Source organism: Carica papaya, chromosome 2, assembly GCF_054855325.1.
Source record: "Carica papaya isolate Zhongbai chromosome 2, ASM5485532v1, whole genome shotgun sequence".
In the NCBI taxonomy this organism is placed as follows: Eukaryota; Viridiplantae; Streptophyta; class Magnoliopsida; order Brassicales; family Caricaceae; genus Carica; species Carica papaya.
Genome location: NC_142310.1, coordinates 31719760 through 31731093, shown reverse-complemented (window position 1 = coordinate 31731093; position 11334 = coordinate 31719760). Strand labels below are relative to the sequence as shown.

The following is an 11334-nucleotide window of genomic DNA, read 5'->3' as shown; positions in this document are numbered from 1 at the left end:
AAAATGTAAATAATTGTTAATGAGAATTTTATGATTTGCAGAGCATTCCAGTAAATAAATTTATAAAATATACAATTTATATATATATGTTAAGAATTTCAATAATTATGTAAATTTAGTAATGAAATTTATCTTTTAGCGCCAAAAGTGGAAATCGGACCGGGTTTATTAAAGTTTTAGAAATTGGACCGGGTCGTCTTTTAGAAGGGCCTAGAACTTACAACTTCAAAATTTATGGGCCCATCAACAAAACGCACACGCAATCGCATACGCGCAAACGTTTTAGGGTTTCCCGTCTATATATACGCCAGCCTCTCTGGTCATTTCTCCTCATTTAGGGTTTGTTTACAGAGTCTCCGGTTCAGAAGAACGCGGCGTCATGGGACGAAGTAAGTTTTATGAATGCAATTCCTGCTTGCTTCTATCATTCTATCTGTTTTGTTTGGATGATCTTTCATATGTTTCTTACTCTTGTGTTATCTCATGGAGCGAGATGACGAATCTCGAGCTAATGCATTTTTGTTAACATATTTTTGTGATTTGAATCGTTTGTTAAGGGTCCAAACTATTTCAGGTTTTATTGTTATGATTATTATGATTATTATTGTTATTATCATTGTGCGTACCTTTCCTCTTATGTTTGATGTCCGAATGGGAGTTTAACCCTGGAAAGCTCCATGCCTTTTACCAACTTTAATTGGGATACGCTTTGACGACTTATGAACCTTTTTGTTTCTGAGATATAAGAAGTCATTTGAATTGATATGGAAGTGTCTATAACTGGCTGATGACTTCATCCTTTCATTAAATTTTATATCTAAACGGTTGTCGTGGTATTTGTAGGACCTGCAAGGTGCTATCGCCAAATTAAGAATAAGCCCTACCCCAAATCGCGGTACTGTCGCGGTGTTCCTGATCCCAAGATCAGGATCTATGATGTGGGTATGAAGAAGAAGGGTGTGGACGAATTCCCTTTCTGTGTTCATTTGGTTTCATGGGAGAAGGAAAACGTGTCCAGTGAAGCCCTCGAGGCCGCACGTATTGCCTGCAACAAGTACATGGCCAAGTATGCTGGAAAGGATGCCTTCCATTTGAGGGTCCGAGTCCATCCTTTCCATGTTCTGCGTATCAACAAAATGTTGTCTTGTGCTGGGGCTGACAGGCTCCAGACTGGCATGAGGGGGGCTTTTGGCAAGCCACAGGGAACTTGTGCCAGGGTTGCTATTGGCCAGGTTCTTCTGTCTGTTCGCTGCAAGGATAGTAACAGCCACCACGCTCAGGAGGCACTTCGCCGTGCAAAGTTCAAATTTCCTGGTCGTCAAAAGATTATTGTCAGCAGGAAGTGGTATGTTGACATGTTTATATGTTCGTGTGAATATGTTCAAAGTATTAGAAGATTGTTAATTTAATGTGTCACTTTGCATTTCCTGACATAGAAATTTTTGTGGGTTAAGAAATATAACTTAGGTGGTGTTTCTATAACTTGTATGTTTTTGGACTTTGAAACTATTGTTTTTAATATCGATGTCTAAAGGCTATAAAGTTAGGACGCATAATTAATGGTTACAGTAATTGATGTTATGAGCTTGTTCTTAATGTAATATTCTCCTGTAACATTCTGCTGTGCAAAGTTAGAGTTTCATGGTGTCCAAAAGATTGTCATCAGCTGGAAGTGGTCTGTTGATACACCTATATGCATGTATGGATATGCTCAAGATGATAAAAGATTGTTAATTTAATGTGTGTTACTGTGTTTTTTTTGACATTGAAATTTTTATGGGTTAAGAAATATAACTTAGGTGGAGTTTCTGTAAGTAGAATGTTTCTGAACTTTGAAACTATTGTTTTTAAAATCAATATCTAAAGGCTAGAAAGTTGGGACGGATAATTAATGGTTTCATTAATCTATGTTTTGAGCTTGTTCTTAATGTAACATTCTCCTGTCTTTTGTTTGTCTCTGCCATGAATGATATCTCTTAATTTTTCTCTATAAATAGGTAATTTGTCTGGTTAGTTTCCTTAGAATGAGAGAGTGTTTTCCCTTTGCCTAGTACTAGTTTTATGTTAGTTGATGATAATGGCTGTGTTGGATGGTTTCACTCTAATTCCTTTTTCTTAATTTTCCTTTTCATTTTGTTCTCCTGATTATAAGAAAAGTAATTTGTTCATACACAAGTTTGTATGTTGAATCTGTTATCTGAGTCTAGTATTGGTGAAGGTCACCATTTCTTTCCAAGTTCTTGTCTCATGATGATGATAAATGTTTATTTGTTTTCAGGGGATTTACCAAATTCAGCCGCTCTGATTATTTGAAATATAAGTCAGAGAACAGGATTGTCCCCGATGGTGTTAATGCTAAGGTTTGTATTTCATAGTTCAACTTTGTGTTTTGTAATTTACTTAAAGCAATTGATCAGCATTTTTGCTTTGGCTGATGGGCGAGTTTTGTTTTCACTTTCTTGATTTAGCAGTTTGAACAACCAGGACTAACTATATAAAGTTGTTTATGCAGCTTCTTGGATGCCATGGACCCTTGGCAAATCGTGAACCTGGAAGGGCATTTTTGCCAGCTACAGCTTAAATGTGATGGATCAGAATCATAGATGTTATAGTCATCTGTAGCCTTGGAAGGATTTATTTTGTTGATCAGCGTTTTTTGTTTTGTGTTTGAGAACTACCTATCACCCAAGTCATTGAATACTAGTACTACATCTGTTAAGAGATTTTTCTGAATTGTTAATTTTTCGTTCTTAATTCTTATGGTTTTGAGTAACTATGTGGTATCTTTTAAATTTATGTTTATGCTTTTATTTGAGCTCCTGATTCCAAAGTGTCCGCCCATAGTCGTCTGAGTTACAGTAAATTTCATGGATTGCTGCTTCATCCCGAAAAATGAATGGGCTATTGATATTTAGGTTATATTTTCGTAATCTTAATTCCTGGATTGAAGGTTCTATTTTGATCACTGCAGGACTGATAATCTGAAACATATTTCTGAAAGTTGCTTGATAATAATAATACAAGGATTGCATATTAGCCCTCGTGTATGCATATTTCTAACAAACCACTTGAATTGCCAAAGCATCCTAACTATTTTGAGACCTGGTCTTTCAGGTCGAGTATTCTTATCATTGAAGAGTGTGTAGTTTTATTTTTTTCTATCCAGGAGCAGGGTTGTCTTAAGCACATTTTCATAGTTCTGATTTTTGACTAAATTGTTTATTAATAGTCAGAAAAACAATACAAATCCGTAGAAACTATATTTCCTAGTCAATTAACAGAGCTGTTTGGATTGTTCAATGGTTGTAATAAACTTTTTACGGGATAAACAAAGAAATTTTAGTCATCACTAAATCAGTTGATGATAATCATGGAAAGCATAAAACAATAGTTTCAAGAAAAGTAATATTATCTTTAATTCTCTTGAATTTACGATCTTGCAGCAGTCAAAAACTAAAAACTTCTACATATAATTGTTCCTGAAGAACGAGTTTCAATATAATTTCTGTCGTTGAGAGAGAGAGAATGCCTTCTTCAAGGTTTAACAATTTCCAACTGTGGTTGCTATTAAATATTTGGGGAAGGCCCTGCCAGAGACTAATACAACGTACTTTCTTCATTTCTATGATCTTTTTTGTAAATATCGGGGAGCTGGTTTTCTTCTGGGCTTAAAAGCAACAGTAGCATTCTTGCCCAGACCTAATCCTTTCTTAGTTGATTCACTGCCATTTTCAGGAACAAATTCTTTCTTTTCCTTTAGATCATCAATCAACAATTCTCCTTCAGTTACTTCTACATTTCTTCGTTTGCACTTTTGATTCTTTTTAAGGATTGTAGGTTGCTCTGCCTTCTCTGTCTGATCCGACTCCAAGTCAGGTTTTATGGCCGGCATCTTTCTCTTTCTGGCATGAGTGGCCGGTTCTTGATCAGTGCTGCTAAGTGGGACAATTGTGGTATGTAGTTGACTTGAAAGCAACGATACTCTAAATATGTAAATCTGCAGTGATGTCACACATCTAGTTATCTGGTTTGTTCAAGTTTTGAGCAAGTGAAGAACACAAGACAAGATTAGCATAAAGGTTCACTGTAAACTAGATCACATGAGTGAACTCAGGAAATGGCAGAGAAACAAATCGAGTAAACCGTTGTAACTTTGATTATATTAAAGTTGTATGTAAACGGTGGGTGAATGCTTTTACCTTTACACAAGTAACATTACTGGCGTAGACATACCTTAAATCTGTTTGATTCAATCAATTCAAACACCAGTCCGTCACCATCGTCTAACTTATGTTCCAAAGCAAAGGCCCTCCAGCCACCACTAAGCCCGGTCCTTCTACCAATGTAGATAGCATCAAATTCTTTGCCATCTTCATCCTCTAATACCATATCCACTGTTGATTTTGGAAGAAAATCCACGCAGAACTTTGTTGGTAGTCCCTTGCAATTATAACACATCAAGTATCCTCTCTATCAGAGAATTAAGCCAGAATTTGCAGTGAACTTAACCAAGAAAAAGAATCGAAGTGATACAAGAAGAGTTGAAGACAGAAGAGAAAATGGAAATAGCAGAGAGAAACAATATAGAGAATTTAGAAAGAGAAATATATATTTAACAAAGAGAGAGAAAAGTAGAAAAGAAAGGAGAAAGCAGAGATAATTCTAATTTATCCAGATGATTCATTCCACCTTAATGGCCCTTGCATGTGACCAAGCCAAACTAACTACTCAACTAACTGGTTACCAGATATGAATACGTTTCCCCTAAAAGTCACACTGTCCTCAAGATGGACAATGAATTTATAGATCCTACTAGTCAAACTAGAAGCCGTTGTCCATTTCATGCGGCAGCAAGTTCTTATATGACTGCCATTATGCGTATAGGAGGATTACAAGTTATGTTGATGAGCATTTGTTTCACTTTGCTCAGTTCTTAATCTGATATTTTCTCCAAAGCACTAACTTGTTTGGCAACTTCTTCAAGTCTCTTTGACTCTTCAGCTCTTACGTTTCCAGAGACCAACATGGTCCCAGTACTATGACTCTCATACAAGTGATGCGGTAAGATTTGGAGGTACAAGAACAAAGGGAAACATTATAGAGAGAGAGAGAGAGAGAGAGAGAGAGAGATTACATTGAGAATCCAGAAAGAGAGAGATCAATTTAACAGAAGCATAGAGAAGAGACGGCAGAGAGGTTTCTGATTTCATTCACTAATGCCCTACAAGATGGTTAGTTTCTCTTTAATAGCCCTAGCCTGTACCTAAGCTAACTAACCACCTAATTGTTTCCCACATATCAGAGAGCATCTTAAGTTATGAAGTCCATATTCCTAAATGCACTTGTTTCCATGTAACTTACCAACCAAAAGCAGCTATAAACATGAGACCGAACCATTGATTTGGTAAAAGATGGATTTCCCGATTGGAGACTGCTTTTGAAATCGTCTGCAACCTTTAAAGCTTGAGCCCTCTCTTCAAAAGAAGCAGTTCTACACTCATCCAGGGGCCGGGCAATATAGCTGAAAAACGTGAAGAATTGCAGCTAACATCCACAGACGGCAAACCTAATTCTAATGCTTGAAAAAAAAACAGTAAACTCCACCTTGCCCATGACGATGTACTTGATCTTGACCTCCGCGAACATGGAAGTTCTACGTCCAACTGAGGTGGAAGCAACAAAAAAAAATTACAAAATCAATTAGCAACAGGAGTTTTAACAACTCCCCACAAGAAAAGATCCACAGCGGTGCCTATTATTCATTAGACAATTTTACCACAATAACAAACAAGCATTTATCACTCTTGGTAAGCAGAAAATAGAACTAGTCAATCATCAGAAAGAAGAAAACCAAAACACCCGATAACATCACCTGTTATTTACATTTAAGTACCCAGTGGAGGGCATGGATACTTACATCCTCCCGATAAGAAGGAACGGGGTTTCGGGCACGGGAAGACCGCCTTGATTCCATGGCATAGACTGTCTTTTGTTTGGGTTTTGAAAGACGTTGCTGGAAAATGATACAAGAACATACAACCAAGATAAGTAAACTAATTCAGCATCTAAATGAACAAGACGGGAATCGCCAAGCTTTGGCATTTTTTCTTGTTGGGATAAATAAAATTATACCGGAGACTTCTTCTCCGGGTTAGAAAGCTGTTGCAAGCTCTTTGAAATCTTCGCAATTCCCAAATCCTGGAGTCAAATAAACAGCCCAAGTGAACAGCATATGTTCGTAAAGATAAATATGATAAAAGCCACAAGAGACTTGTCCTAACTGACCTCGAATCTCTTCCTATTTTCCTCCAGTCGTTGTTTCCGAATCTCTTCATAACTGTTGGTGATGCAGTTGTCTGCCATATCTGGAGTATGGAGCGAACCAAGAGTGGCGAGAAGAAGAGAGAGGGATAGAATCGGTAAGAGGCAGAAAGACAGAATCCTTATGGTGAAGAAAGAGGAAGTCGGTTTCACTTTCAACTTATTGGCATGTTGTATGAAACCCACTTCGTGTATCTGTATATATATTTATATAAACCGCCGTAACTAATAGAGTAGGGAAGGAGAAAATCAATGCACAGAAATAGAATCAGAAACAAGTACCAGTAAGGTATGAAAAAATGATTTCTTACGCTACTAACAATAAGGGCCCCCCTAATCTAGTACAACAGATACAACCAGGTAGGAGAAGCTGCAGCGGGGTGCAATTTCAAAAGCGATTACAGTGCAGAGTTTTGAAGGAATAGAAGAAAAAAGGAAACATTGTTGGGACGAAGAAGAATGGGTACTCACCTCTAATGAAGTAGCAACTGGCAAAGCTTCACTACGACAGGAGATGGCGCCCTTTACAATTTCGAATTTCTTCCTCGATGCGCAGCTGACTGCCGAGCTCATCATGGTACGACACCGTTTGATTTATTTATTTATTTTACCAAGGATAAATATGCTCATTAGCAATTGAGGATTTTTACTTTCAATTTAATTTAAATGATTTAGTTGAGCATCAAGCCATCGTATTTTTGGGTAAATAAATCCTTATTCATGGAGTAAATTGCATTTTCCCAGTAAATAATTGTTGTTAATTAATAGGTCAATAATCAAAGAGTATTTTTTGTAATAAAATAAAATCAAAAAATATTTTTTATTACATTTTAAATTAAGAATACATTAAATCACCCATCTTTTGTACGGCTAAATACAAAGACATGATAAAAGGATGCACCAAATCTTTACCTGAATTTACGCCAGAAATTACCGGGTCTCTTTATTTCCAGCAACACAACATCTAGTTTATCTATAAATGGAAAGATCAAACAAATCTTTCCTGACCAGCAGTTTAATATTCCAGAACATAACTCTCTGCCTTGTCTCAGTTTAATATTTCAGTATCAGAAATCTTAAAACTTATAATGCTTGATCCTCCTAACAAGACAACAAAGCTTTCTAATCCTGTTGGTAATGGAATTGCAATCCATTTGAAAATGTTGTATCAAACCCAATGGTGAATAAATAACACATTTGGAACTCAAAATATTTTGTAATTTGCGAGGCAACTAGTTACAGGCCAATTCCGAGCACGGGCCAGATTATGAATCAACAACTGCTTTTACAATTCACTGTTGTGTAATCCAAAGTCACTGACTTTAGACATCAACTTTCAACTTCGGGCATGAAAATGATAAAACACAGACATCTGACCATCAAATCTCGGATAAACCCACAATAGTTTAAACAAAGATTAGCAACAAATTTAAATTTCTTTTGTCCTACGGAAGAAACAGTATCAATATTTTGATGATCACAAGTTTAGTTGATCAAGTAACACAGATTATTTGCATGTAGAAGAAAGAAAAATATAAACTCCAAAACAAAAATAGACAGCTCTTGGCTACAAGGCATTGCCTTAATATCGATGAGCCAACTTCTCCTTTTCCTTGTAGTTCTGGACATACCTGCAGCAATTAGAAGACAAAAACAGTCAGAGAGAGAAGTTTATCTTAAATCATCATTGAGACTCTTGTAAGGACAAGTAATAAATGATAGCAGATGAATCTTCAAAATCTCTTATTACTGATTTGGTCTACTTCAAGTCCTATCCCATTAAAATTTAATCAGTAATGTTATGTGTAAAATGGATACATGTTCTAGTAAAAAAATAGTAATCAAACTGAACCAAATGATGCATTAATGATTTTTCAGTTTTGCACAGTCATGAATCATCCGCCAGTTTCCTTCAATCAAACTCCAAAGAAACCTACATTTCCCCTCTTTCACTTGAATTAAAGGCTAAAGTTTGATACCACTGGATCCATTAAAAAAACTGAGATGACAGTTCAATAATTTGCTTTCTTTTTACTTGATAGCTCAAATTTGGTTAGTGTCAACCTAAAAATTTATATGATTTCCCACTGAGATATCAAAAAAGTCATAAACTTAATCATAGACTGTTCTAGAAAAGAGAATTAATAAAAGACATAAAAAATAGTAATCTGTTTACAGGTTCTATAGTTGGTGAAAAATGCAATAACCATCAAGCAACTGTCTCATTCAGGCAACAAGCTTCAGGAGAGATGGTATGCTTTGCCTCTTTTTGGGGCACACAGGTTTAGGTAATTCCTTTATCCATGCTTCCACGAAATTGAAATGCTATTTGTGTTGACACAATTTGTTTTCCTTTTGGTTTTTTTTCCTCTCTTTCTAAACCGCAGTTTTGTTTTCTATTTTTGACAAACTTTGTTCATTAAAAAGAAAAGAAGTATTCTGCCAGTGCTCCTGAAATTTTGCTACTTCATTTCCTGTTCACATGGCATCCGTAAAACAACAGTTACTCAGACCCATGTATATGCAAGGAGTGGATGTGAAATTGCAGCTATATTAAGATGTACAAGTAAAACCTTCCTATGACATTAGGATATACAAGGAAAACCCTCATGTTGGAAATCACTTGCTTAACAAGCAGCCGCATGAAAATTGATCGTCTTGGCATCCTCTCTTTTTCACAATCTTCTTAACAAGCAGGAAACAGGAAAATGAAGACATAGAGGAAAAGTCCTATAGATTACATATATAAAACTGCTACTCAGCACCATTTTTATTTTCAAACAAAAATTTTCCTATAACCAATAGAACATAAAGCAGTAAAAAAATTTCCTATAATCAATACAACATAAAGCAATAAACAGTCAAGGGCGGATAGTATAGATCGAATCGGAGAAAAACCAAAACGAGGGTTTAGAGCTCTAGATCCGTAAGAAAAATACGAACCAATAATCAGACAAGAAAGAAACTAAAAACGAAAATTTATCGGAAAAGAAGCAAAAAAGAAAGTCTTACGTGTATGTGCCGATAAGGGGACCAAGAAGGAGAGTGGCGCTAATCCAGTTGTCAGAGACCTTGTGGCTGATCTTACTGGGAAGATCCTTCCAAAGGCCGGGCATCACCTTCTGCTGGAAAGGAGACAGAGCGTACACCACGGCCTTCATCCTCACCGGCTGCTTCCCCATCTTGGATTTTACTGACTTTGATTGCCTTTCTTCTTCTTCTTCTTCTTTTTCTTCTTCTTCGAGTTCCCCCTCGCGTTGTTTCTGGAACCAAACCCTCGTGTCTAATTCGTCAAAGTTCAATATATTGGGCTCTCCATTCACTTAGGCCAGCCATCCAGCCCAATTCCCATAACCTTGGCCCAATCTTTTTTAGTTAAAATCATAAAATTTTATATAAATATATCAAATAGCATTAATAAAATAATTAAAAATAAGAACTTGTAATATTTTATTATGAATTCATAAAAAAAAAAAAAGTAAAAGAAAATTTTATTTAAAGATAGTAATATTTTTTCATAAGTATAAAATACTTGAATTTTAATGAAATTTATCGTTTTATAAGATCATTTTTACATATTTTGTAAATTTTTTAGTTAGTAGTTCGATTAGAATATAAAATTATTTTCATTAATAATAAAGTATGTAATATGAATACTTATTTATTTTTTGAAAACACGATCCCAATATTTTGTTTATCAAATTTAATTCTACTATTACTTAGGTTGATTTTGTTCTCAGTTTTTAAAATTTTGTCCTATTTATTCATCACCTACTTGTCTTTCTTCGTATTGATAATATAATCACAATGGGTGATGATTATACTTATATTTTTTTTCAGAATTATAATAATATTTTGATTAATGAAGATCTTGGTTCCCTTAATTATTTTTTAAAACTTAAAGTTGTGTTTAATAATTATTAGTATTCTCTTTTAAACCTAATTTGCTTTCTCTTGTGGGTACCATAATCAACAGAAGTCTCTTTACTCCCTTATAGCCCTATTAATTATCCTACCCTATAAGTGTGACTGGGAGCCTTGTATCTTTTATTGTAATTCGATGTGACATCGCATTAATAAATTAATTTAAGATTTCGTTATATTTATGTCACTCTTCTACAAATTTTAAATTATTTAAGTACGATTAAATGAATTTTTTTTTTAATATAGTCTCTATTAATGATATTTACTTATTATAGTGTTGATTGGGTAAAACATTATACTATTACTCTATGACTATTGACACAATAAAAAATAAGCTATATAGTTTGCTCTAATATAAAATTTAATTATTCTAAATAACAAATATCATTTCTGTATTACTTTGACAATTTGGGGGAGTACCTTACTACTATTACATTGTGTTTAGTTGAAACAAGTTTTATACTTATTCAATTACTAAATTTTAGTTATTTGCTATATACACGATAATTATAATTTGTACATCTAATGCATAAATAAATTAATTTCTTTTTTATCTTCATTTTTATAAGCATTGATTTTGCATTGTCACATGCCAATGAACAAATCACATAAACAGTTAATTTTGAATTGGATATGAGATTTTGAAATTAATTGTTACATTCGTTCGAATTAAATGACATTTCAATTGTGTTTTTATTCTTATTTTATAAAATTAAAATTTAAATGAGACTTAATATTATTATATAATTCTTGATTGTTCTAATAAATTATTTCGTAAATAAATAACAACTTATAGCACAGTAAATAAAAACCAATAATACAAATTATTAATCGTTAACATCAAGTATCAGATAATGAAAATATCACATACATAATGCACAGACACAATAAGCATTGTGACGAACACAATCAACTCAAAATATGTCTGGCAGAAAGACAAAGATCAGCCCTTTCATCCAGCAGATTCCCGCTGGGAACGAACACAAGATGCCGACTTGGAATTAGTCATTCAAACCCCTCCAATTGACATATATTTCATTTCACTACCAACAAAGAGTTTTTATGTTCCCACAAAGAAAAGATCAAAGG

The 11334-nt window shown here is 34.5% G+C and overlaps 3 protein-coding genes across 5 annotated transcripts; 1 reads left to right on the top strand and 2 right to left on the bottom strand.

Annotated features, from left to right (window-relative positions):
- Positions 1 to 240: 240 nt before the first annotated feature.
- On the top strand, positions 241 to 2773 carry LOC110823731 (large ribosomal subunit protein uL16). The gene is made up of 4 exons (XM_022054196.2): positions 241 to 389; positions 844 to 1345; positions 2279 to 2360; positions 2513 to 2773. The coding sequence occupies exons 1-4, from the start codon at positions 380 to 382 to the stop codon at positions 2579 to 2581; spliced, it is 663 nt and encodes a 220-aa protein (XP_021909888.2). The 5' UTR covers positions 241 to 379; the 3' UTR covers positions 2582 to 2773.
- A 552-nt stretch (positions 2774 to 3325) lies between these two features.
- On the bottom strand, positions 3326 to 7056 carry LOC110823777 (AP2/B3-like transcriptional factor family protein). 3 transcript variants are annotated; one of them, XM_022054253.2, is made up of 8 exons: positions 6793 to 7056; positions 6286 to 6516; positions 6133 to 6198; positions 5918 to 6013; positions 5605 to 5663; positions 5362 to 5521; positions 4234 to 4440; positions 3326 to 3997 (listed from the first exon to the last, which is right to left on the bottom strand). In XM_022054253.2, exons 1-8 carry the CDS (start codon positions 6895 to 6897, stop codon positions 3623 to 3625), a joined length of 1299 nt encoding a protein of 432 aa, XP_021909945.2. In that variant the 5' UTR covers positions 6898 to 7056; the 3' UTR covers positions 3326 to 3622. The 3 variants fall into 3 exon arrangements, with proteins under 3 accessions (XP_021909945.2, XP_088070211.1, XP_088070210.1); XM_088214085.1 differs by having other exon boundaries at positions 6286 to 6365; positions 6793 to 6909; XM_088214084.1 differs by having other exon boundaries at positions 6286 to 6546; positions 6793 to 6899.
- A 461-nt stretch (positions 7057 to 7517) lies between these two features.
- On the bottom strand, positions 7518 to 9613 carry LOC110823572 (cytochrome b-c1 complex subunit 8). Its single transcript, XM_022053971.2, has 2 exons — positions 9334 to 9613; positions 7518 to 7952 (listed from the first exon to the last, which is right to left on the bottom strand). Exons 1-2 carry the CDS (start codon positions 9501 to 9503, stop codon positions 7904 to 7906), a joined length of 219 nt encoding a protein of 72 aa, XP_021909663.1. The 5' UTR covers positions 9504 to 9613; the 3' UTR covers positions 7518 to 7903.
- Positions 9614 to 11334: the final 1721 nt, after the last annotated feature.